Source organism: Oncorhynchus clarkii, chromosome 18 (assembly GCF_045791955.1).
Source record: "Oncorhynchus clarkii lewisi isolate Uvic-CL-2024 chromosome 18, UVic_Ocla_1.0, whole genome shotgun sequence".
NCBI classification, from domain to species: Eukaryota; Metazoa; Chordata; class Actinopteri; order Salmoniformes; family Salmonidae; genus Oncorhynchus; species Oncorhynchus clarkii.
The window spans coordinates 64650054-64677483 of record NC_092164.1 but is presented as its reverse complement, the minus strand read 5'-3'; the positions used below and the strand labels follow the sequence as shown (position 1 = coordinate 64677483).

Genomic DNA, 27430 nt, shown 5'->3' with positions numbered 1-27430 from the left:
GCTTGAGAGGAACTGCAGAGACGAATGGGAGAAACTCCCCAAATACAGGTGTGCCAACCTTGTAGCATCATACCCAAGAAGACACGAGGCTGTAATCGCTGCCAAAGATGCTTCAACAAAGTACTGAGGAAAAGGTCTGAATACTGATGGAAACGTGATATTTCAGTTTTATATTTTTAATAAATTGCCAAAAATTAATAAAATCCTGTTTTTGCTTTGTCATTATGTGTGTAGGTTGATGGGGGGGGGGGGGGGGTGGGACAATTTAATAAATTGTATAACAAGGCTGTAACCAAAATGTGGAAAAGGTCAAGGGTCATACTTTCCGAAGGCACTGTATATACAAAAGTATGTGGACACCCCCGAAGAGCTCATTGACTTTCAACATGGCACCATCATAGGATGCCATCTTTTGCAACAAGGTTCTGCCCTGCTAGAGCCGTCCCTGGGGCAACTGTAAGTGCTGTTATTGTGAAGTGGAAATGTCTAGGAGCAACAACGGCTCAGCCGCGAAGTGGTAGGCCACACGAGCTCACAGAACGCAGCGTGTAAATATTGTCTGTCCTTTTGTTGCAACGCACACTATAGCATTTCAAACTGCCTCTGGAAGCACAAGAACTGTTTGTCGGGAGCACAATGAAATGGGTTTCCATGGCCGAGCAGCCGCACACAAGCCTAAGATCACCATATGCTATGCCAAGCCTCGGCGGTAGTGGTGTAAAGCTTGCCACAATTTAACTCTCGAGTAGTATAAATGTGTTCACTGGAGTGATGAATCACGCTTCACCATCTGGCAGTCTGACGGACAAATCTGGGTTTGGCGGATGCCAGGAGACCGCTACCTGCCCCAATGCATAATGCCAACTGTAAAGTTTGGTGGATGAGGAATAATGGGGCTGTTTTTCATGGTACGGGCTAGACCGCTTAGTTTCAGTGAAGGGAAATCTTAACGCTACAGCATACAATGAAATTCTACATTCTGTGCTTACAATTTTGTGGAAACAGTTTGTCGAGATCAGTGTGGAAGAACTTGACTGGTGTAACGGATGTGAAACGGCTAGCTTAGTTAGCGGTGCGCGCTAAATAGCATTTCAATCGGTGACGTCACTTGCTCTGAGACCTTGAAGTAGTGGTTCCCCTTGCTCTGCAAGGGCCGCGGCTTTTGTGGAGCGATGGGTAACGATGCTTCGTGGGTGACTGTTGTTGATGTGTGCAGAGGGTCCCTGGTTCGCGCGAGGGGACGGTGTAAAGTTATACTGTTACATATGTACACATAGCCCTGACCTCAACCCCATCGAACACCTTTGAGATGTAATTGGAACAACCGACTGTGAGCCAGGCCTAATTGCCCAACATCTGTGCCCGTCCTCACTAATCTTCTTGTGGCTGAATGGAAGCAAGCCCCTGAAGAAATGTTCCAACATCTAGTGGAAAGCCTTCCCAGATGAGTGGAGGCTGTTATAGCAGCAAAAGGGGGGGACCAACTCTATATTAATGCTCATCATTTTGGAAAGAGATGTTCGATGAGCAAGTGTCCACATACATTTGGTCATGTAGTGTAGTTTGCTCATACTCGTATACGGATAGAGGTGATAGTTAATTTCCACTAAGATGAAACCTGAATCTCCAGTCCCCTGGGGCCGCATCCATAGCGGTGGAAGAAGAGTTGGCGGAGACGCCAGCTGACGCCAGCAGCCTGGTGGGGTAGTACCTTCTAGACTTCCTCTGAAGAGACGACAGAGAGAGGGACGGGGTACAGGAGCAGAGGTGATAAGGACAGGGACAGTAGATAGTGTGCTATTCAATCTGAACTCTGCTTTTTCTTTAGGTCTAAACTGGCTCCTCCACCATATCTCACCTTCCTCTGGAAGACGAGGCCAAACTCTCCCAGGTGCTGTAGGAAGGTGAGCAGAGATTCCCTCATCCCATTTACTGAGTAGCCCTGTGCTACAGCAGTGACTTAAAGCTAGTGGTTAGTTAGACTGTGAGCAGAATATTCAAGTAGTCAACTAATCCAGACCATGATTAGGAGATGTTACTCTTTGCATAACACAGCATGTTGAGGCTCCCGAGTGGTGCAGTGGTCTAAGTCACTGCATCTCAGTGCTAGAGGTGTCACTACAGACCCTGGTTCGATCCTGGGATTTCACAACCAGACGTGATCGGGAGAACCATAGAGCGCACAATTGGCCCAGCGTCGTCCGGGTTAAGGGAGGGTTTGATCTTAACTGACTTGCCTAGTTAAATAAAAATGTAATAAAACAAAATCTAAACTGCATCAATCAATTGTAAAAGTTGAATGTTAATGCATTAATGCATGTAAATCCGCTGCTATGTCAGTGTTAACACCCTGCCAAGTGGGGAGAAACAGAGTTAGAATAAGAACGATAGGATTTCGCCGAGTCTGAAAGAAGATAATATACTACGAAGGTCAAGCACATTACAGGAAGCGAAGCAGTGTGTGTGTGTGTGGTGTGAACCTGATCCATATGCTTCGGGTGCGTAACCTGATTAGGACGTCCACCCATTTAGATTATGGCAATTCGAGGATGCAACGATGTGCGCTCCTTCTTACCGAATTCTGATGTGCACGTTGAACTTGTCAGAATAACTGTCCAAATTGACTCTTCCTCGGCCAACAAGACGACTAACGAACAGCAAAATCACTAGCCTATGTCAACCTACTATAGTAGAAACGTTTAGCCTACCTATTCTATTGGTCAGCTTGTCAAGAAAGAAATAGCCTATTCCAAACTGACTCTGGGACAGTTGTGAGACAATAGATTCCAATTTCATACAACCAGTAGGCCAAGGCTACATTAAAAAGCAATGTGTCTAATGCAACAGATAACGTTTAGCTTAAAATGGTGATAAACTATTATTTATGCACATTATAAGCATAGCAACGCACACCAAGCAGTATGCTACGCTTGTTCCATAATGCAATTAGCGGAAAACACCGTTGTCAAAACCGCAAAGAACATGCGAGCGGTTTCATGTGATAGCGATGAAAATATCAGTTAGAAAGATGTCGAGAGGAGATATAATAGGCTACTTTGAAGCAAAGCAAGACATGCCTCATAATATGTATTAAAACGTTCAGGTTTCAGACAATTACGTATATGTTTTCATAATGCATACTGCCTCCAGCTCATTGCAAAGTGATGTGGGACGCGCTGATAGAGCCTGTCTTCCGTTGCCGTTTGATTCCGCGTTCAAAACCACTGGGAACTGTGAAAAAACGAGCTCCGACTGGTAAAAATAATTTTTGATCGGAATTCCAACTCGGGACTCTTTCTAGAGCTCCAACTTTCCGACCTGACAATCACTGACGTCATGATTTGACCTCGTATTTTTCCAGAGTTCCCAGTTTTCTTGAACGCACCACAAGATGCTGTAGCGGCAGCTCTTGCCTGTCTGGTAGATTTTCTACACAAAGGCTCTGTATCTGTATGCTGTACGCGTGTGATAAGATACATAACGAATATAGTGTACACATGCACCAGCTTAAATTAATTACATTAAATTATGCAAATTAACCTACAGGCCAATAAGCATGACCAGTGAAATGTATTTCCATCAATGAGGGTAAAATGCATTATTTCACACTGGGATTGTTTCTTCTTCTACTGGACAATTGTCTGGCATCAATTTTATTTATCTGCTTTTCCCCAAAAAAATGCATTGGACAAAAGCCGGTTATTAACGGCTAAAGTTAACCCTGGCATATTACCTATCAAGAATCCAATCAAATTTTATTGGTCACATACACATGGTTAGCAGATATTAGTGCCAGTGTAGCGAAATGCTTGTGCTTCTAGTTCCGACCATGCAGTAATATCTAACAAGTAATCTAATCAATTTCACAACTACCTTTTGCACACAAGTGTAAAGGAATGAATAAGAATATATACATATAAATATATGGATGAGCGCTGGCCGAAAGGCATAGGCAAGAGGCAGTAGATGGTATAGAGTACAGTATATACATATGAGATGAGTAATGTAGGGTATATAAAGATTATATAAAGTGGCATTGTTGAAAGTATCACTAGTCACATGTATTACATCCCATTTTTAATTATTAAAGTGGCTAGAGATTTGAGTCAGTATATTGGCAGCAGCCACTCAATGCTAGTGATGGCTGTTTGACAGTTTTGATGGCCTTGAGAGAAGCTGTTTTTCAGTCTCTCGGTCCCTGCTTTGATGCATCTGTACTGACCTCGCCTTCTGGATGATAGCGGGGTGAACAGGCAGTGGCTCGGGTGGTTGTTGTCCTTGATGATCTTTATGGCCTTCCTGTGACATCGGGTGGTGTAGGTGTCCAGGAGGTCAGGTAGTTTGCCCCTGGTGATGCGTTGTGCAGACCTCACTACCCTCTGGAGAGCCTTACGGTCGTGGGCAGAGCAGTTGCCGTACAGGCGGTGATACAGCCCGACAGGTTGACAAGCCAAATCAAGGTAAGACCCAAGTGCAGACAGTGTTGAGGTAACAATGTTTATTGTAACCACAGGGGCAAGCAAACTACAGGTCAAGGCAGGCAGGGGTCGAATATCCACAGGTGGAGCAAAGGTACAGGACGGCAGGCAGACTCCAGGTCAGGCGAAGAACAGTCAAAACCTAGGAGGACAAGAAAACGCGAGACTAGGGACAACCAGGCGCTGAGACAACCCGCTTGTAGGCTTGAACAAACAAGACGAACTGGCAACAGACAGACAGAAAACACAGGTATAAGTACCCAGGGGATAATGGGCGACACCTGGAGGGGGTGGAGACAAGCACAAGCACAGGTGTAACAGATCAGGGCGTGACAATACCTATGTTTTAAGGACATACCTGTGCAGTGTTGAGGTACTGTAGCGTGAGGTACCAGAGCTGAGAGGCAGTGTCCAGGAGCAGGAACTGGAAACCAGCTAAGGTGATACAGGGAGCATCTCCAGGGTAAGAGATGTAGGATACATGAGGATGAAAATGAGAAGAACAGAAGTATTTAGAGAGGAATATAGACATTTGAAATAATATTTGGTAGACTTTCATTATGAAAACACTTTGAAACAGAGAAATTATATTCACAAATTTAACTTTAACACAACAACAACACAGGTAAAATAGTCATAGTAAAATACAAATGGCAAGAAATGAAGAGCGTATGTGTTAGTATACACTACCGATCAAAAGTTAGAACACTCATTCAAGGGTTTTTCTTCAGTTTTACTATTTTCTACATTGTAGAATAATAGTGAAGACATCAGAACTACAAAATAACACATGGAATCATGTAGTAGCCAAAAAAAGTGTTAAACAAATCTAAATATATTTGTGATTTGAGATTCGTCATCTCTCCCATGTCTTATTTGACTAGTATTTTTTTTTTTTTAAGTGTAAGGATAATTCAGCTATAGCTGTTCTGAAATGTTTATTGCGTGCCAACATTTTACTCCCTCCTCTATGTTTAATATAACACATTTATTAATTTCGGTTACCTATCCTGACTTGAAGTTTGTTCTATAGAAAGTATTTGACTCTAGCCACAAAATTAAGGAAATTAGAAGGGGGGTTCTGGCAGTGGGGAGATTTTCGGCACAACACCTGTACAACCCAAAATGCAGATCATCGCGCTAAATGTGTAGACAGTCTGTGTTCTGCTCCAGACGTGTTAGAAGTAATAATGTATGGTAATATGTGCATTACAGATTCATTTGTAAGTAGCCTAGTGGTTAGAGCGTTGGGCCAGTAACCGAAAGGTCGCTGGATTGAATCCTCGAGTTGACAAGGTAAAAATACTTTAGTAGGATTGTTAAATGGACTGATCCTGCACATGTAGAAAGCTAGACATGTGGCCAGATGGTTGTACAACCGGTCCATGATCTCAGGGCTCGACTCCATTCAAATACTCATGGAGGTTCTTACATTGTAACTGCACGCACAGCTTCATCTTCTGCTAAGGACAAGAAGAAGCGGGAGATGATTGGTAGTTGCTCCTCCTTTAGCATAGCGACACTCATGACGTAGGTCTGATGTATAGAACATTAGCTAGCTAATACAAGGTTGAAAGTGTTTTCACAGGATTTTGTGGTTTAAACAAGCATTTAATTTAACTATCAAGGAGAATGTTTTACCTGAGGGTTATCAGAAATGGCCGAAATAATTCCTAGAAATCTACAAAGTCCCAACAAATTCAGCATCTTCCAAGTTTACAAAAAGGTCATTGACGCCATGTTGGATGGCCACGTGATTCAGACCTCCACAAGGGGAGCCTTCAGATTGGAGCAACTACTTGACGCACTCAACATCACAGTGAAATATAAATGTATTTTTTACTTAAATAGAGACGAACACAATTATTTTGTTAATATACACAGTTGTAAACATTATGTATGTTGAGGCAAATTCACTGTCATTACCTGACATTGTTGACAAAAGGTAGAAAGGAGAAAAGCAACCAAACATGTTCTAAAGACAAATATTTTAATCACACAAATCACACTTGAAAATCTCTGCAGACAAACATCAGACATCAGTATTCAATCCTCATTCAAAATGCTGCAGCTGCAATCTAACTGATGCAGTAAAGGCAAACCATTGAAATGCTTGGCACTCCGGAGCGACTATCCTAAGCATCATTACAAGTAACGAAGAGCAAGGAATAGCATACCAATTGTGCTTTCTCCAATAAGAACTCAAGTTTGCATTACATAGATCAAACACATTCTTGTTTACAGACAAAAGAGAGGAGAGGAGGAGAATATTGATGGAGGTCCAGGGGAATGGGTGAAGCATCTCAATCTCTTCTCAGGAGTCCTCTTTCTCCTGATATCTGAATGCATAAATTAAATCACAACATATCCAGTCATAAATGAACATGTGGACTACATAAAGTTTGTGGGGTAAAGTGCTTGTCATAGTGTGGTGCAGAACAACATAAATGGAATAGATTGATGAATCTGGTGGTGAGAACAGACTCAGAATAGCCTTGGTGAATTGGTTAGGATTAGGATTAGGGTTAGGGTTAGGGTTAGTGAGATGTACCTGCAGTGTATACAGGTGAAGAATAGCCTTGGTGAATTGGTTAGGGTTAGGATTAGGGTTAGGATTAGGGTTAGTGAGATGTACCTGCAGTGTATACAGGTGAAGAATAGCCTTGGTGAATTGGTTAGGGTTAGTGAGATGTACCTGCAGTCTATACAGGTGAAGAAAGCCTTGGTGAATTGGTTAGGATTAGGGTTAGTGAGATGTACCTGCAGTGTATACAGGTGAAGAATAGCCTTGGTGAATTGGTTAGGGTTAGTGAGATGTACCTGCAGTGTATACAGGTGAAGAAGACCGTCTGTCCTTCATCTGCAGATCTCATTTGTCTGGTGTGATAAACCATCCCTTCTTTATTGCAGCGAGAGCAGCGTCTGTCAATCTAGAGCGCAAGAGTTTGAGGAGGTTATAGACAGAACATACATTGATATATGGCGGCGGCAGGGTAGCCTAGTGGTTAGAGCTTTGGACTAGTAACCGGAAGGTTGCAAGTTCAAATCCCCGACCTGACAAGGCGAGAGCTGTCGTTCTGCCTCTGAACAGCCACTAGGCCGTCATTGAAAATAAGAATTTGTTCTTAACTGACTTGCCTAGTTAAATAAAGGTAAAATAAAATAAAAAAATATAACCGTAGTATTATTACATGGTTACGTTGTGTAGATTTCTAGAGGTTAAAAACAGAACATAGCCTAAATGGAGTTTCTCGAGTATTGATAAAGTTTCAATTTGATTTCCCTAGTTTTAAAAATGCCATTGATCATTTTATGATTTGGAACTTCATTGCAATGAATTCCTACCACAGCCCCCTTGAGTTCCGCGTCCTCCTCTTCCACAGCAACAGAGGACCCTTCGAGAGGATTAAAGACAACAGAAGACCTGATCTCTTGACCTGAAAATTCTGAAAACGACGACACAAAAACATAGTTACATCGTGGGTCACATACTTATGAAAATATAAGATTGATAAAGAAAACTATCTGGTGTCAGATCTGTGTGTGCTCTTGCCACCTCCATTGCTCGTCCTGGTCAAGCCAAACATGCTTGGCATGATGATTTTGATTTTATTTAACTAGGCAGGTCAATTAAGAACAAAGTCTTAGTTGCACCAGTATTTCGACTTGCACATCACCATCTGCTCATCTATCACTCCAGTGTTAATTTACTAAATTGTAATTACTTCGCTACTATGGCCTATTTATTGCCTTACCTCCTCACGCCATTTGCACACGCTATATATATATATAGACTTTATTTTTTTATATTGTGTTATTAACTGTACGCTTGTTAATTCCATGTGTAACTCTGTGTTGTTGTTTGTGTCACACTACTTTGCTTTATCTTGGCCAGGTCGCCGTTGTAAATGAGAACTTGTTCTCAACTAGCTTACCTGGATAAATTAAGGTGAAAATAAATAAATAAATAAAAATGTACAAGGACGTCTACACCGGCCAAACCCGGACGACGCTGGGCCAATTGTGCGCCGCCCTATGGGACTCCCAATCACGGCCGGTTGTGATACAGCCTGGAATCAAACTGGGGTCTGTTGTGACGCCTCGAGCACTGAGATGCAGTGCCTTAGACTGCTGCGCCACTCGGGAGTCCCCGATGTGACAAGCAATTGGCATGAAAGCACAAACAGACTGGTAGCCCCCTTTGGATAACGATTCTGTCTGTTAGTAGGCTACAACATGATTTATAACAGGGACATTTGACAACAAACAGGCCATCCTCACCGCTGACAGGTAAACTGAATGCACAGCGGGGACAGGAGACTGTGTTCTGCAGCCCAGGTAGAGGCAGTACGTTCCCACACTCAGGACAGAAGTTGGGATCTCCACTGAAACACGACATCACTGGCTATGGGGAGGGAAAAGTATTTCAGCGAACATTGTCAGCAACCTTTTGTGGGTTTGGCCATAAGATACAGCTAGGTTAGTTAGTCACGTTGCTTGCTAGCTGGCCATTATTTAGCTATAGTTAGCCAGTCAACACGTGTTTAACTAATACTATACTTATTTAAAACAATAAAATGTGTACACATCGCTAGCTGTCAAACATAAATGTTTCCCGATACCAGTTTCAGCGCAGTTCCCAATCTCACCTTCTTTGTAAACCTCGATGTTAGAGAAAGTTTCCGAAGTGTTTCCAAGCCAAATGTCTCAGGTCGCGGACATTCAACGCATGCGCACAGTCGCACGTTGATTGCGTTTTACCGAAACGATAGTTTAGCTCTCATTTGCAAACGCTCCAGCTACATTTCTTCACAACGAATAAGGTAAACAATGCTCACTAGGAATATGTATTTAATATGTATTTATTGTCTGTACAATACATTTTCCATATGTTGCACATCGTGTAGAATAGCTGGGTAGAAATCTTGTCAAGCTTAAGAAGCTAGCTAGCTAGACCAGCCAACTCATGAGTCGTGTTTGCTAACGGCTAGCTAGCTAACGTTACTCATGTTGACACACGTGATAAGCTAACAGCCCAAATGAATAGCGTTAGTTACGAGTACATTTTCATTCCACAACTTGTCATAAATAGAAGTGAAGATGGCATGAAATGAAACTTGTTTTTGTAACCCTCTCATCATTATCAGCATCATCACCACACAGTTTAGCATCAAATGAAAGATATGGCCGCGTAACGTTAGCTACACAGATTTGCAGGTGCAGCGAAATGTTTGTTTCTAGCTCCAACAGCGCAATAAAAAAACAAATACATCATCCCAAAAAATATCAGAACGAGCAATATCAGAGTCCGGAAAATAGATATGATGTGTGTAATATATATATATATTTTTATTATTAATATATCCCATATATTACAAATAAACAAATATATATGTATATAAATAATAAATATATGTGTTTATATATCTATATATAGATATACATATATAAAAATAGATATCTGTTTATATATCTATATATAGATATACATATATAAAAATAGATGTGTTTATATATCTATATATAGATATACATATATAAAAATAGATATGAGTTTATATATCTATATATAGATATACATATATAAAAATAGATGTGTTTATATATATATATATATATATACATACATACATATATAAAAAAAATATATGATGTGTTTATATATATAGATATACATACACACACACACACACACATATAGGGGCTCCCGAGTGGCGCAGTGGTCTAAAGGCACTGCATCTCAGTGCAAGAGGCGTCACTACAGTACCTGGTTCCGGCCGTGGTTGGGAGTCCCATAGGGCGGCGCACAATTGGCCCAGCGTTGTCCGTGTTTGGCCAGGGTAGGCCGTCATTGTAAATAGGAATTTGTTAACTGGCTTGCCTGGTTAAATAAAACTCTCTCTCTCATATATATATATATATATATATATACTGCTCAAAAAAATAAAGGGAACACTAAAATAACACATCCTAGATCTGAATGAATGAAATATTCTTATTAAAACCTTTTTTATTTACATAGTTGAATGTGCTGACAACAAAATCACACAAAAATGATCAATGGAAATCAAATTTATCAACCCATGGAGGTCTGGATTTGGAATCACACTCAAAATTTAAGTGGAAAACCACACTACAGGCTGATCCAACTTTGATGTAACGTCCTTAAAACAAGTCAAAATGAGGCTCAGTAGTGTGTGTGGCCTCCACGTGCCTGTATGACCTCCCTACAACGCCTGGGCATGCTCCTGATGAGGTGGCGGATGGTCTCCTGAGGGATATCCTCCCAGACCTGGACTAAAGCATCCGCCAACTCCTGGACAGTCTGTGGGGCAACGTGGATGGTTGGTTGGTGGATGGAGCGAGACATAATGTCCCAGATGTGCTCAATTGGATTCAGGTCTGGGGAACGGGCGGGCCAGTCCATAGCATCAATGCCTTCCTCTCGCAGTAACTGCTGACACACTCCAGCCACATAAGGTCTAGCATTGTCTTGCATTAGGAGGAACCCAGGGCCAACCGCACCAGCAAATTGTCTCACAAGGGGTCTGAGGATCTCATCTCGGTACCTAATGGCGCCAGTGGCAAATTTGCCAATCTTGGTGTTCTCTGGCAAATGCCAAACGTCCTGCACGGTGTTGGGCTGTAAGCACAACCCCCACCTGTGGACGTCGGGCCCTCATACCATGTCATTTTCATCATGGGTACACTTCAACTATGACAGACAAAATTAGAAGAAGAAAAAATCCAGAAAATCACATTGTAGGATTTTTTATGAATTTATTTGCAAATTATGGTGGGGGATGATTTTTGCAAATGTATATAAATCAGAAATATCGTATTTACATAAATATTCAGACCCTTTGCTATGAGACTGGAAATTGAGCTCAAGCGCAGTGGTCTGCATCTCAGTGCTAGAAGCTTCACTACAGACCTTGGTTCGATTCCAGGCTGTATCACAACCGGCTGTGATTGGGAGTCCCATAGGGCGGTGGAGAATTGGCCCAGCGTCGTCCGGGTTTGGCCGGTGTCCAGGTTTGGCCGGTGTCCGGGTTTGGTCGGTGTAGGCCGTCATTGTAAATAATAATTTGTTCTTTAACTGACTTGCCCAGTTAAATAAAGGTTAAATAAAATACCATTGATCATCCTTGAGATGTTTCTACAACTTTATTGCAGTCCACCTGTGGTAAATTCAATTGATTGGACATGATTTTGGAAAGCCACACACCTGTCTATATAAGGTCACACAATTGACAGTGCCTGTCAGATCAAAAACCAAGCCATGAGGTTGAAGGAATTGTCCGTAGAGCTCCGAGACCGGATCGTGTCAAGGCACAGATTGGGGGAAGGGTACCATTTTTTTTTCAGCATTTGAAGGTCCCTAAGAACACAGTGGCCTCAATTTCTTAAATGGAAGAAGTTTAGATCCACCAAGACACCGAGCTGGCCGCCCGGCCTAACTGAGCAATCGGTGGTGAAGGGCCATGGTCAGGGATGTGACCAAGAACCCAATGGTCATTCTGACAGAGCTCCAGAGTTCCTCTGTGGAGATGAGAGAACCTTCCAGAAGGACAACGACCTCTGCAGCACTCCACCAATCAGGCCATTATGGTAGAGTGGCCACTCCTCAGTAAAAAGCACATGACAGCCCACATGGAGTTTGCCAAAAGGCCCCTAAAGGACTCTCAGACCATGAGAAAAAAGATTCTCTGGTCGGATGAAACCAACATTGAACTCTTTGGTGTGAATGCCAAGCGTCATGTCTGGAAGAAACCTGGCACCATCCCTACGGTGAAGCATGGAGGTGGCAGGGATGTTTTTCAGTGGCAGGGACTGGGAGACGAGTCAGGATCGAGGGAAAGATGAACGGAGAAAAGTACAGAGAGATCCTTGATGAAAACCTGCTCCAGAGCGCTCAGGACCTCAGACCGGGGTGAAGGTTCACCTTCCAACAGGACAACAATCCTAAGCACACAGCCAAGACAATGCGGGAGTGGCTTTGTGACAAGTCTCAGAATGTCCTTGAGTGGCCCAGCCAGAGCCCGGACTTGAACCCGATCGAACATCTCTGGAGAGACCTGAATGTTGCTGTGCAGCAACGCTCCCCATCCAACCTGACAGAGCTTGAGAGGATCTGCAGAAAATAATGGGAGAAACTCTCCAAATACAGGTGTGCCAAGCTTGTAGCCTCATACCCAAGATGGTGCTTCAATAAAGTACTGAGTAAAGGGTCTGAATACTTATGTAAATGTGATATTTCAGTTTATTTTTAATTTCTTAAACCTGTTTTTGCCTTGTCATTATATGGGGTATTGTGTGTAGATTGATGAGGGGGAAAAAAACAATTTAATCAATTTCAGTATAAGGCTGTAACGCAACAAAATGTGGAACAAGACAAGGGTTCTGAATACTTTCCGAATGCACTGTAGGTTGAAAGTGTCTCCTTGTTATGTACTGACAGGTTGATGGGATGTGCTTTTGACTGTCTGTCTGTCTTGTCTGTCTTGTCTGTCCTGTCCTGTCCGTTTCCCACCCACCTACCTACCAGGATGACTGAGCAGGATGTGGAGAATGAGCTCTTGGACTACGAAGAGGATGATGTGGTGGGAGATCTATCAGGAGGGGATATTCTGTCCATTAAAAAGGAGCGTGTGAAGGGCTCCTATGTGTCCATCCATTCGTCTGGGTTTAGAGACTTCCTGTTGAAGCCTGAGCTGCTGAGGGCTATAGTGGACTGTGGCTTTGAGCATCCCTCTGAGGGTGAGTTGTACAAGTTAGGTTATTACCACACCACAGAGGTCACAGGTCGTATTCATTAGTGCACACTAGAGGTCGACCAATCATGAAATTTTCAACGCCGATACCGATTATTGGAGGACCAAAAAAGTCCGATACCGATTAATCGGCCAATTTTTTTAATTTGAATTTTTTTATGTATTTGTAATAATGACAATTACAACAATACTGAATGAACACTTATTTTAACTTAATATAATACATAAATAAAAATCTATTTGGCTTCAAATAAATAATGAAACATGTTCAATTTGGTTTAAATAATGTAAAAACAAAGTGTTTTGAGAAGTAAAAGTGCAATATGTGCCATGTAAAAAAGCTAACGTTTGAGTTCCTTGCTCAGAACATATGAAAGTTGGTGGTTCCTTTTAACCTGAGACTTCAATATTCCACGGTAAGAGGTTTTAGGTTGTAGTTATTATAGGAATTATAGGACTATTTCCCTCTATACCATTTGTATTTCATTAACCTTTGACTATTGGATGTTCTTATAGGCACTTTAGTATTGCCTGTGTATTGCCAGTGTAACAGTATAGCTTCCGTCCCTCTCCTCGCCCCTCCCTGGGCTCGAACCAGGAACACATCGACAACAGCCACACTCGAAGCAGCGTTACCCATCGCGCCACAAAAGCCGCGGCCCTTGCAGAGCAAGGGGAAAAACTACTCCAAGCCTCAGAGCGAGTGACGTTTGAAACGCTATTAGCGCACACCCAGCTAACTAGCTAGCCATTTCACATCGGTTACACCAGCCATTAGGCTGATAGGCTTGAAGTCATAAACAGCGCTGTGCTTGCGAAGAGCTGCTGGCAAAACGCACGAAAGTGCTGTTTGAATGAATGCTTACGAGCCTGCTGGTGCCTACCATCGCTCAGTCAGACTGCTCTATCAAATTATAGACTTAATTATAACATAATAACACACAGAAATACGAGCCTTAGGTCATTTATATGGTCGAATCCGGAAACTATAATTTAGAAAACAAAAGGTTTATTATTTCAGTGAAATACGGAACCGTTCTGTATTTTATCTAACGGGTGGCATCCCTAAGTTTAAATATTCTTGTTACATTGCACAACCTTCAATGTTATGTTATAATTATGTAAAATTCTGGCAAATTAGTTCGCAATGAGCCAGGCTGCCCAAACTGTTGCATATACCCTGACTCTGCGTGCAATGAACGCAAGAGAAGTGACACAATTTCACCTGGTTAATATTGCCTGCTAAACTGGATTTAGTTTAGCTAAATATGCAGGTTTAAAAATATATACTTCTGGGTATTGATTTTAAGAAAGGCATTGGTGTTTATGGTTAGGTACAGTCGTCCAACGATTGTGCTTTTTTCGCAAATACGCTTTGTTAAATCATCCCCCAGCGTTGCATCGATTATATGCAACGCAGGACACGCTAGATAAACTAGTAATATCAACCATGTGTAGTTAGTTATAACTAGTGATTATGATTGATTGTTTTTTATAAGATAAGTTTAATGCTAGCTAGCAACTTACCTTGGCTTCTACTGCATTCGCGTAACAGGCAGGCTCCTCACGGAGTGCAATGAGAGGCTGGTGGTTGGAGCGTTGGACTAGTTAACCGTTAGGTTGCAAGATTGGATCCCCCGAGCTGACAAGGTACAAATCTGTCGTTCTGCCCCTGAACAAAGCAGTTAACCCACCGTTACTAGGCCGTCATTGAAAATAATGTGTTCTTAATTGACTTGTCTAGTTAAATAAAGGTGTAAAAATATATATCGGCGTCCATAAATACCGATTTCCGATTGTTATGAAAACTTGAAATCGATCCTAAATAATTGCCCATTCCGATTAATCGGTCAATCTCTAGTGCACACTGTAGCAAAATGGTTTGCAACGGAAAACGCTTCACACGAAACTGAGGGTTTCTTATTGATCATGTAGTTCAGGTAGGTAGGTCCCTTTCTGTTTCGGCCTGTTTGGTTCCTAGTGAACATCTTCAAGACAAAGTGCCACGATTAATCATGTCAAAGTACTGTATCAACTTTCAAACTATAAACAGGAAGTAATAGCATCATGATTTGGTACATTGTGTTTTTGATTTAGTTGGTTCTGAAGTAATTACTATGTACAATTTATTACCATTTTAATATTCATTTCTAATTTTGAATGACTATTTTCCTTTCAGTTCAACATGAATGCATCCCTCAGGCCATCCTGGGTATGGATGTGCTGTGCCAGGCTAAGTCCGGTATGGGCAAGACGGCTGTGTTTGTCCTGGCCACCCTACAGCAGCTGGAGCCTGTCACTGGACAAGTAATCTCACTCTCTGTCTCACCCTCCCTCCCGCTCTCTCTCACTCTCCCTTTCTCCTCTCTCTCTCTCCTCCTCCGCCTGTCTGTCACTCCGTTGTCACTCTGGACTGTTTATAGAGCTAGCGTTGTTGTCGTGGTCTTGGTCCATCAGTCTGTGAAGTACTGAGCTTTCTAATGCATTAAACTACCCACCCTGACCACCCTTCTCTCTCTGTTTAGGTGTCCGTGCTGGTGATGTGTCACACCCGAGAGCTGGCGTTTCAGATCAGCAAAGAGTATGAGAGATTCTCCAAATACATGCCGACTATCAAGGTACACAAATTACCACCCGGACCCTCTTAACCTCCAGTCTGGATAATAACTACACAGTTCAGTTCTTCCACCGCTGGTTTTCTCCCCATCTCTCCCACCAGGTGGCAGTGTTCTTCGGTGGCCTGTCTATAAAGAAGGACGAAGAGGTGTTGAAGAAGGAGTGTCCCCATGTGGTGGTGGGGACGCCGGGGCGAACCCTGGCCCTGATCCGCAACAAGACCCTCAACCTGCGACACATCAAACACTTCATCCTGGACGAGTGTGACAAAATGTTGGAACAACTCGGTGAGTCTGAATCGTTGAAGATTGGACAGCACACCACTATAGATGAATCATCTACTCGTATTTACATTCTAGGAGATCTAACATAATTTACAACCCCCCCCACCCCAAAACAAAACCCCTCCCTTTCTCCCTCAGACATGCGCAGAGACGTCCAGGAGATACTCCGTCTGACCCCCCATGAGAAACAGGTCATGATGTTCAGCGCCACCCTGAGCAAAGAGATTCGCCCCGTCTGCCGAAAGTTTATGCAAGATGTAATTACACCTCCTCTCCTCTTGCGTCCACCACGCCTCTCCTTCCTCCACACCCTCCACCTATCCCCCCTGCTCTGCCTTGCCTGGCGGGTAATGGGGGTAAATGGGGGTGGAGGAGTTACCCCCCCCCCCCGAGTCTGATATGAGAGAGACCACGCTGTCTTTCTATATGCCAAACAGTCTCACCTCCTATAAGGGAAGTGACAGCCCCACTGACATAGGAAGGCCTTAGTTCTATGCGGAGGGCCTATGCTAGGTCACTAACTCAGTACACTAACACCTTACACTAGTAGTGTACTGCCTCACCTTACACCAGAATGTCATGTGTTAATGGAGTCTCCTTTATAGACTAGCTTGTGCTGTTCAACTGAAATGTATGAAGTCTTTCTTCTTCTTGGAGTTTAACACGGTCATCCAGGTAGAAATAGGTCCAGTTTTAAGTCTGTACGTTACGAATCTGACCTCCCTGAGCATAGTGACATTAGGGAGGTCAGCATAGTGACATTAGGGAGGTCAGCATAGTGACATTAGGGAGGTCAGCATAGTGACATTAGGGAGGTCAGCATAGTGACATTAGGGAGGTCAGCATAGTGACATTAGGGAGGTCAGCATAGTGACATTAGGGAGGTCAGCATAGTGACATTAGGGAGGTCAGCATAGTGACATTAGGGAGGTCAGCATAGTGACATTAGGGAGGTCAGCATAGTGACATCAGGGAGGTCAGCATAGTGACATCAGGGATGCTGTGACATCACAATGCTGACCTCCCTGATGTCACTATGCTGACCTCCCTGATGTCACTATGCTGACCTCCCTGATGTCACACTGCTGACCTCCCTGATGTCACACTGCTGACCTCCCTGATGTCACACTGCTGACCTCCCTGATGTCACACTGCTGACCTCCCTGATGTCACACTGCTGACCTCCCTGATGTCACACTGCTGACCTCCCTGATGTCACACTGCTGACCTCCCTGATGTCACACTGCTGACCTCCCTGATGTCACTATGCTGACCTCCCTGATGTCACTATGCTGACCTCCCTGATGTCACTATGCTGACCTCCCTGATGTCACTATGCTGACCTCCCTGATGTCACTATGCTGACCTCCCTGATGTCACTATGCTGACCTCCCTGATGTCACTATGCTGACCTCCCTGATGTCACTATGCTGACCAGCCTGATGTCACTATGCTGACCAGCCTGATGTCACACTGCTGACCTCCCTGATGTCACACTGCTGACTTCCCTGATGTCACTATGCTGACCTCCCTGATGTCACTATGCTGACCTCCCTGATGTCACTATGCTGACCTCCCTGATGTCACTATGCTGACCTCCCTGATGTCACTATGCTGACCTCCCTGATGTCACACCTAGCCAAGCAAAACCAATTTGTCTCGATTAACCTTTTATTTATTAAGGAAACTGTTTTCCCAGGTTTGCATGAGTGTGTACGCTCTGCTCTAAGCCGCTCGTAAACCCCCCGGTGAGAGTGAGTGAGTGAGTGAGAACTAAGTATCCCAAAGAACCTCAGTCAAACAAATAACACAAGCGTAGAGAAATGAGAAGGAAGACTGACGAGCCAAGCTCTGGAGAGTGAAAGAAGGGGACCCTGCCTGGCTCTCTGGGTCGCTGTAGTTCATAATGTGGACCCTGCCCGGCTCTCTGGGTCGCTGTCGTTCATAATGTGGACCCTGCCTGGCTCTCTGGGTCGCTGTCGTTCATAATGTGGACCCTGCCTGGCTCTCTGGGTCGCTGTAGTTCATAATGTGGACCCTGCCTGGCTCTCTGGGTCGCTGTCGTTCATAATGTGGACCCTGCCTGGCTCTCTGGGTCGCTGTCGTTCATAATGTGGACCCTGCCTGGCTCTCTGGGTCGCTGTCGTTCATTATGTGGACGCTGCCTGGCTCTCTGGGTCTCTGTCGTTCATAATGTGGGCCCTGCCTGGCTCTCTGGGTCGCTGTCGTTCATTATGTGGACGCTGCCTGGCTCTCTGGGTCGCTGTCGTTCATTATGTGGACGCTGCCTGGCTCTCTGGGTCGCTGTCGTTCATTATGTGGACGCTGCCTGGCTCTCTGGGTCGCTGTCGTTCATAATGTGGACCCTGCCTGGCTCTCTGGGTCGCTGTAGTTCATTAGTTTCTCAACAAAGCGTAAAGAAAGCGCAGTGAAATTGCCTAGGTCCGCTGAGCCGAGCCAAAATGTCCCCATTACCTCTCTATCAGCCAGTCTGCTTTGAAATGGAATTGAAGTAACTGGCTGGAGATGAACTATTTACCCTGTAGGAACATGACGCCCGTCTCACAAGGGAAAATGGCCGCTATTTCGTCCATAAGCTGCCACCCAAGCATCAGGACGCCTTGGTAATAAATCACAGACATGAACCTTGTCTAACCCACTGTCCAGACAGAGGGAGTGACAAGACAGAACACCCTGATGTGAAGAAAGGAGAGAGAGAGGAATGGTAGGGAGGTAGTGTGGATGGAAGAGAGACAAGAGGAGGGAGATGTGACGATACACAGATCTGTCTCGTTGTTACCATGAATCTAGACGGTACACAGATCTGTCTTGTTGTTACCATGAATCTAGACGGTACACAGATCTGTCTCCTGTTACCATGAATCTAGACGGTACACAGATCTGTCTCCTGTTACCATGAATCTAGACGATACACAGATCTGTCTCCTGTTACCATGAATCTAGACGGTACACAGATCTGTCTCCTGTTACCATGAATCTAGACGGTACACAGATCTGTCTCCGGTTACAGGTAACTCTGAAATACTTGAAGAGGTAGCTAAGGGTAGAAGAGCCCTGTGGTCATATGAAATAATAGACTATGAACAGAAGAGAGAAGAAAATCCAGCTCCCTAAAACCCTTCGCCTGGTAACAGGGAGACTGGGATTGAGATGACACACTGAGTGAATGTTAGATGATAGTGATTGAGAGGACACACTGAGTGAATGTTAGATGACAGTGATTGAGATGACACACTGGGTGAATGTTAAGATGACAGTGATTGAGAGGACACACTGAGTGAATGTTAGATGACAGTGATTGAGAGGACACACTGAGTGAATGTTAGATGACAGTGATTGAGATGACACACTGGGTGAATGTTAAGATGACAGTGATTGAGATGACACACTGGGTGAATGTTAAGATGACAGTGATTGAGAGGACACACTGAGTGAATGTTAGATGACAGTGATTGAGATGACACACTGGGTGAATGTTAAGATGACAGTGATTGAGAGGACACACTGAGTGAATGTTAGATGACAGTGATTGAGAGGACACACTGGGTGAATGTTAAGATGACAGTGATTGAGAGGACACACTGAGTGAATGTTAGATGACAGTGATTGAGATGACAGACTGAGTGAATGTTAGATGACAGTGATTGAGAGGACACACTGAGTGAATGTTAGATGACAGTGATTGAGATGACACACTGAGTGAATGTTAGATGACAGTGATTGAGATGACAGACTGAGTGAATGTTAGATGACAGTGATTGAGAGGACACACTGAGTGAATGTTAGATGACAGTGATTGAGAGGACACACTGAGTGAATGTTAGATGACAGTGATTGAGATGACACACTGAGTGAATGTTAGATGACAGTGATTGAGAGGACACACTGAGTGAATGTTAAGATGACAGTGATTGAGAGGACACACTGAGTGAATGTTAGATGACAGTGATTGAGATGACACACTGGGTGAATGTTAAGATGACAGTGATTGAGAGGACACACTGAGTGAATGTTAGATGACAGTGATTGAGATGACACACTGAGTGAATGTTAAGATGACAGTGATTGAGAGGACACACTGAGTGAATGTTAGATGACAGTGATTGAGATGACACACTGAGTGAATGTGAGATGACAGACTGAGTGAATGTTAGATGACAGACTGAGTGAATGTTAGATGACAGACTGAGTGAATGTTAGATGACAGACTGAGTGAATGTTAAGATGACAGTGATTGAGAGGACACACTGGGTGAATGTTAAGATGACAGTGATTGAGATGACAGACTGAGTGAATGTTAGATGACAGTGATTGAGATGACACACTGGGTGAATGTTAAGATGACAGTGATTGAGAGGACACACTGAGTGAATGTTAAGATGACAGTGATTGAGAGGACACACTGGGTGAATGTTAAGATGACAGTGATTGAGAGGACACACTGGGTGAATGTTAAGATGACAGTGATTGAGAGGACACACTGGGTGAATGTTAAGATGACAGTGATTGAGAGGACACACTGAGTGAATGTTAAGATGACAGTGATTGAGAGGACACACTGAGTGAATGTTAAGATGACAGTGATTGAGATGACACACTGAGTGAATGTTAAGATGACAGCCATAATAAACTTGAGGATCATTTATATTAGATGTCATTGATATAATTGGATTGATGAGTTAGTCATCTGTGTGATGTACAGCCTCACAGTCACTGATGTCCCTGATTTGATCGTGTGGATCATCTAATTGACAGGCTGTTTCCTCATTGTTTAGTGAGACACAGCTGCTGCCAGGGAGACTGAGTCAAAGTGGTGTGAAGACGAGTGTGTTGTGAAGATGAATCAATCTCACGTCCAGCGGAGCAGCCATAGTTATTCCAACGAGGGCCAGGCTTTTTGTTTTAATGGACGTTACAGCATTAATGTATTACTTGTGGTTATGGTTTACAATAACTTGCAATTGTTGTTGGATAGTAGTGACTAGTGAGGGTGAGCGATGTCTGTCTGTCTGTTGCATCAGTATGGGAATTGGTGTCCTGTGTGTGTGCGTGCGCTCGCCTGTCTGTCTGGCTGGCTGTTTGTCTGGAGGTGTGTCTGGGGGTGTGTGTGTGTGAACTTCAAACCTTTGGTGTCCCTCTAACTCCCCATCCCCTCTCTCTCTATTTCCCTGGATTTCATCATGTCTCTCTGATTCACCTCTTCCTGGTCACTTTAACCACTGCTCTCTGGGAACCTTTCACTTCCTGTTTACTTTCCCGTCCCTCTCCTGAACGTGTATCAATCTACCATATATGTACATACAACTCCTCTGTCCCTCACAAACCTGTCCCTCACAAACCTGTCCCTCACAAACCTGTCCCTCACAAACCTGTCCCTCCTCACAAACCTGTCCCTCACAAACCTGTCCCTCACAAACCTGTCCCTCCTCACAAACCTGTCCCTCCTCACAAACCTGTCCCTACTCACAAACCTGTCCCTCCTCACAAACCTGTCCCTCCTCACAAACCTGTCCCTCCTCACAAACCTGTCCCTCCTCACAAACCTGTCCCTCCTCACAAACCTGTCCCTCCTCACAAACCTGCCCCTCCTCACAAACTTGTCCCTCACAAACTTGTCCCTCCTCACAAACCTGTCCCTCCTCACAAACCTGTCCCTCCTCACAAACCTGTCCCTCACAAACCTGCCCCTCCTCACAAACTTGTCCCTCACAAACCTGTCCCTCCTCACAAACCTGTCCCTCCTCACAAACCTGTCCCTCCTCACAAACCTGTCCCTCCTCACAAACCTGTCCCTCCTCACAAACCTGTCCCTCACAAACCTGGACCAACCATTCAAAACCCTTCACAACACGTGAAATACTCTGTCAACCCCCCCCCCCCCCCCGTTAACTCTCCTCAAACATCACCCTTTCCTCCTACCAACCCCCCCCCCCCCTGTTAACTCTCCTCAAACATCACCCTTTCCTCCTACCAACCCAACCCCCCCCCCCCCCCCCCCCCGTTAACTCTCCTCAAACATCACCCTTTCCTCCTACCAACCCAACCCCGCCCCCCCCGTTAACTCTCCTCACGCTTCTTCCTGATTCCCCAACCTTCCCTCCACACCCCTCACCCCACCCCAACCCTCCTTCCCTAACCCTGTCCCACCCCAACCCTCCTTCCCTAACCCTGTCCCACCCCAACCCTCCTTCCCTAACCCTGTCCCACCCCAACCCTCCTTCCCTAACCCTGTCCCACCCCTTGCTTGCTCCAACCAGCCGATGGAAATCTTTGTTGATGATGAGACCAAGCTGACTCTCCACGGGCTGCAGCAGTACTACGTCAAACTGAAGGACAACGAGAAGAACAGGAAGCTCTTTGATCTCCTCGACGTGCTGGAATTCAACCAGGTACTGGAATTAATTATGATGTTCAACCAGGTACTGGAATTAATTATGATGTTCAACCAGGTACTGGAATTAATTATGATGTTCAACCGGGTACTGGAATTAATTATGATGTTCAACCAGGTACAGGAATTAATTATGATGTTCAACCAGGTACAGGAATTAATTATGATGTTCAACCGGGTACTGGAATTAATTATGATGTTCAACCAGGTACAGGAATTAATTATGATGTTCAACCAGGTACTGGAATTAATTATGATGTTCAACCGGGTACTGGAATTAATTATGATGTTCAACCGGGTACAGGAATTAATTATGATGTTCAACCAGGTACTGGAATTAATTATGATGTTCAACCAGGTACTGGAATTAATTATGATGTTCAACCAGGTACTGGAATTAATTATGATGTTCAACCAAGTACTGGAATTAATTATGATGTTCAACCAGGTACAGGAATGAATTATGATGTTTAACCGGGTACTGGAATTAATTATGATGTTCAACCAGGTACTGGAATTAATTATGATGTTCAACCGGGTACAGGAATTAATTATGATGTTCAACCGGGTACAGGAATTAATTATGATGTTCAACCAGGTACAGGAATTAATTATGATGTTCAACCAGGTACTGGAATTAATTATGATGTTCAACCGGGTACTGGAATTAATTATGATGTTTAACCGGGTACAGGAATTAATTATGATGTTTAACCGGGTACAGGAATGAATTATGATGTTTAACCGGGTACTGGAATTAATTATGATGTTCAACCGGGTACTGGAATTAATTATGATGTTCAACCAAGTACTGGAATTAATTATGATGTTCAACCAGGTACTGGAATTAATTATGATGTTCAACCAAGTACTGGAATTAATTATGATGTTCAACCAAGTACTGGAATTAATTATGATGTTCAACCAGGTACTGGAATTAATTATGATGTTCAACCAGGTACTGGAATTAATTATGATGTTCAACCAGGTACAGGAATTAATTATGATGTTCAACCAAGTACTGGAATTAATTATGATGTTCAACCAGGTACTGGAATTAATTATGATATTCAACCAAGTACTGGAATTAATTATGATGTTCAACCAGGTACTGGAATTAATTATGATGTTCAACCAGGTACTGGAATTAATTATGATGTTCAACCGGGTACAGGAATTAATTATGATGTTCAACCAGGTACTGGAATTAATTATGATGTTCAACCAGGTACTGGAATTAATTATGATGTTCAACCAGGTACTGGAATTAATTATGATGTTCAACCAGGTACTGGAATTAATTATGATGTTCAACCAGGTACAGGAATTAATTATGATGTTCAACCAGGTACTGGAATTAATTATGATATTCCACAGAGGCACATGGCACAAGAAACAGGAACAAAGTCATTGCTAGCTGGGCAAGTGTTTGTATTCAAATAGTGTGTGTAGTCAATGTCTTAGTTCAACCAGGTACTGTGTGGCTCTGGCCCAGTGTGTGTGTGTAGTGATATTATGTGGTATTATAGGTGGTGATCTTTGTGAAGTCCGTGCAGCGCTGTGTGGCCCTGGCCCAGCTATTGGTTGAGCAGAACTTCCCAGCTATTGCCATCCACCGCGGGATGCCTCAGGAGGAACGGTACGTAGATAGTTGGTGTGTGTGTGGTTCTGTTTTTTGTCTGTATTATATTGAACATGAATACTAGTAAGTGATTGATCTGGCTTGGTCATTTACCCATCTTTTTTCTAAACTTTCTCCCCAGTCTCTCTCGTTACCAACAGTTTAAAGATTTTCAGAGACGTATCCTGGTGGCCACCAACCTGTTTGGCAGAGGGATGGACATCGAGAGGGTCAACATCGCCTTCAACTACGACATGCCGGAGGACTCTGACACGTACCTGCACAGGGTAAGTCCCGTAGACTATTAGACTGTCCCGTAGACTATTAGACTGTCCCGTAGACTATTAGACTGTCCCGTAGACTATTAGACTGTTCCGTAGACTATTAGACTGTCCCGTAGACTATTAGACTGTCCCGTAGACTATTAAAGACTGTCCCGTAGACTATTAGACTGTCCCGTAGACTATTAGACTGTCCCGTAGACTATTAGACTGTCCCGTAGACTATTAGACTGTCCCGTAGACTAATAGACTGTCCCGTAGACTATTAAAGACTGTCCCGTAGACTATTAGACTGTCCCGTAGACTATTAGACTGTCCCGTAGACTATTAGACTGTCCCGTAGACTATTAGACTGTCCCCTAGACTATTAGACTGTCCCCTAGACTATTAGACTGTCCCCTAGACTATTAGACTGTCCCCTAGACTATTAGACTGTCCCCTAGACTATTAGACTGTCCCGTAGACTATTAGACTGTCCCGTAGACTATTAGACTGTCCCGTAGACTATTAGACTGTCCCGTAGACTATTAAAGACTGTCCCGTAGACTATTAGACTGTCCCGTAGACTATTAGACTGTCCCGTAGACTATTAGACTGCCCCGTAGACTATTAGACTGTCCCGTAGACTATTAAAGACTGTCCCGTAGACTATTAGACTGTCCCGTAGACTATTAGACTGTCCCGTAGACTATTAGACTGTCCCGTAGACTATTAGACTGTCCCGTAGACTAGTAAACTGTCCCGTGGACTATTAGACTGTCCCGTGGACTATTAGACTGTCCCGTAGACTATTAGACTGTCCCGTAGACTAGTAAACTGTCCCGTGGACTATTAGACTGTCCCGTAGACTATTAGACTGTCCCGTAGACTAGTAAATTGTCCGTAGACTATTAGACTGTCCCGTAGACTAGTAAACTGTCCCGTAGACTATTAGACTGTCCCGTAGACTAGTAAACTGTCCCGTAGACTAGTAAACTGTCCTGTAGACTATTAGACAGACTAGTAGACTGTCTACTATTCATGACGTGATGTAGATGAGTAATTCTGAGCCTCGCCTTGCTCAGCTGTACCCCTTCAAACACGCTGATACAGGTTGTTTTGTTAAAGGCCTCTCATTTGTCTTATCGGTAGCAGCATCATCGTAAGGTTACTTGGTTATAAAGCCCTTTTTTAAAGTTGTTTGTGTGCGTCTTACTCATCAGGTTGCCAGGGCGGGCAGGTTTGGCACCAAAGGCCTGGCCATCACATTTGTGTCTGATGAGACGGATGCCCGTACTCTTAACGACGTCCAGGACCGATTCGAGGTGAACATCAGCGAGCTGCCCGACGAGATCGACATCTCATCTTACAGTAAGCGCTGCTTAGTTCCAATTAGCCTTGGTTATCTTACTTAGTTCCAATTAGCCTTGGTTATCTTACTTAGTTCCAATTAGCCTTGGTTATCTTACTTAGTTCCAATTAGCCTTGGTTATCAGTGAATTTAAGAGTATTATACTCAGCAAGTCAGATTGTTTTTTTACCTTGTCCGCTCGGGGATTCGATCCAGCAACCTTTCGGGTTACTGACCCAACGCTCTAATCACTAGGCTACCTGCCGCAGTTAATGTTGCTTATTAGGAAATGGATTGTGTTGGAAACATCTGTATTTTATCAGTGGATTATAGAAGATGATCAAGTGACGTGTTTTTTTTTGTTGCTTTAACTTGTCCTGTTTTACTTCCTGTCTTCTCAGTTGAACCAACCCGGTAAAGAAGACCAGATCTATTATCCAGCAGACATTGCGACCTTATACTTGACCTTTCTAACACTGATAACTAAAGGTCAAATCAACTATTAGCCAATCAAACAGTACAATACAGTAAGAATGATTTATTTTAAATCTGCTGGCATTCATTCGCCCCCCCCCCTTTAGAATGAATAAATTAGGACTACTGTGGAATAGCGCCTTCTGTGGATAGAAAAGTTTGGTTACATTTTCAGGCCTTTTCCCACTTGCCATTTGTTTAATGATGTTTAATATTGTTTGGTTGTATTTATCTAGACTAGGTAGCTGTCACTGAATACTTGAGTTATTTATTTATTTTTAGCATTTTTATTTACCTTGTCATTTGGATTGTGAATGCTGCATTTTTATAGCCTGTGAAAATAGTCAACCAGTTACCAAGCGGTAGTTTCTAGTGTTGAAGGACGTTACATGGAAGGACTTGAAGAGAGACTCTTAAACAAGCGCTGTTCTGCGCTCAAATGTGGATTCATAAATATGTTTGACTCTATACGGACTTGCTGCTTCTTCTTGTCTCAACAGCTAATCTTGTCCTGTCATTGCTCTGTCTTGAGGTGTATTCCACAGTCGGGAAAATATACAGATGGACAAACAACTACCTGCCAAGGCTTACACTGCCTGAATGTAGAAACAGCCTCCTCTGCCGGGCATGACAGATCACTGACTGCTACACATTAGATCAGGCTGTCACGGAGACTGCTACACATTAGATCAGGCTGTCACGGAGACTGCTACACATTAGATCAGGCTGTCACGAGACTGATACAGAGACTGATACACATTAGATCAGGCTGTCACGGAGACTTATACACATTAGATCAGGCTGTCATGGAGACTGATACACATTAGATCAGGCTGTCACGGAGACTGATACACATTAGATCAGGCTGTCATGGAGACTGCTACACATTAGATCAGGCTGTCACGGAGACTGCTACACATTAGATCAGGCTGTCACGAGACTGATACAGAGACTGATACACATTAGATCAGGCTGTCACGGAGACTTATACACATTAGATCAGGCTGTCATGGAGACTGATACACATTAGATCAGGCTGTCACGGAGACTGATACAGAGACTGCTACACATTAGATCAGACTGTCATGGAGACTGCTACACATTAGATCAGGCTGTCACGGAGACTGATACAGAGACTGCTACACATTAGATCAGACTGT

The 27430-nt window shown here is 43.6% G+C and overlaps 2 protein-coding genes across 2 annotated transcripts; one reads left to right on the top strand and one right to left on the bottom strand.

Annotated features, from left to right (window-relative positions):
* Nucleotides 1-6451: 6451 nt before the first annotated feature.
* On the bottom strand, nt 6452-9310 carry LOC139373855 (RNA polymerase I subunit H). The gene is made up of 5 exons (XM_071114940.1): nt 9128-9310; nt 8760-8883; nt 7824-7924; nt 7299-7408; nt 6452-6817 (listed from the first exon to the last, which is right to left on the bottom strand). Exons 2-5 carry the CDS (start codon nt 8875-8877, stop codon nt 6793-6795), a joined length of 354 nt encoding a protein of 117 aa, XP_070971041.1. The 5' UTR covers nt 8878-8883; nt 9128-9310; the 3' UTR covers nt 6452-6792.
* LOC139373854 (spliceosome RNA helicase DDX39B) lies at nt 9222-26744 on the top strand. The gene is made up of 11 exons (XM_071114939.1): nt 9222-9301; nt 13027-13238; nt 15432-15559; nt 15778-15870; nt 15972-16155; nt 16291-16409; nt 22431-22562; nt 24094-24203; nt 24328-24472; nt 25669-25816; nt 26198-26744. Exons 2-11 carry the CDS (start codon nt 13028-13030, stop codon nt 26212-26214), a joined length of 1287 nt encoding a protein of 428 aa, XP_070971040.1. The 5' UTR covers nt 9222-9301; nt 13027; the 3' UTR covers nt 26215-26744.
* Nucleotides 26745-27430: the final 686 nt, after the last annotated feature.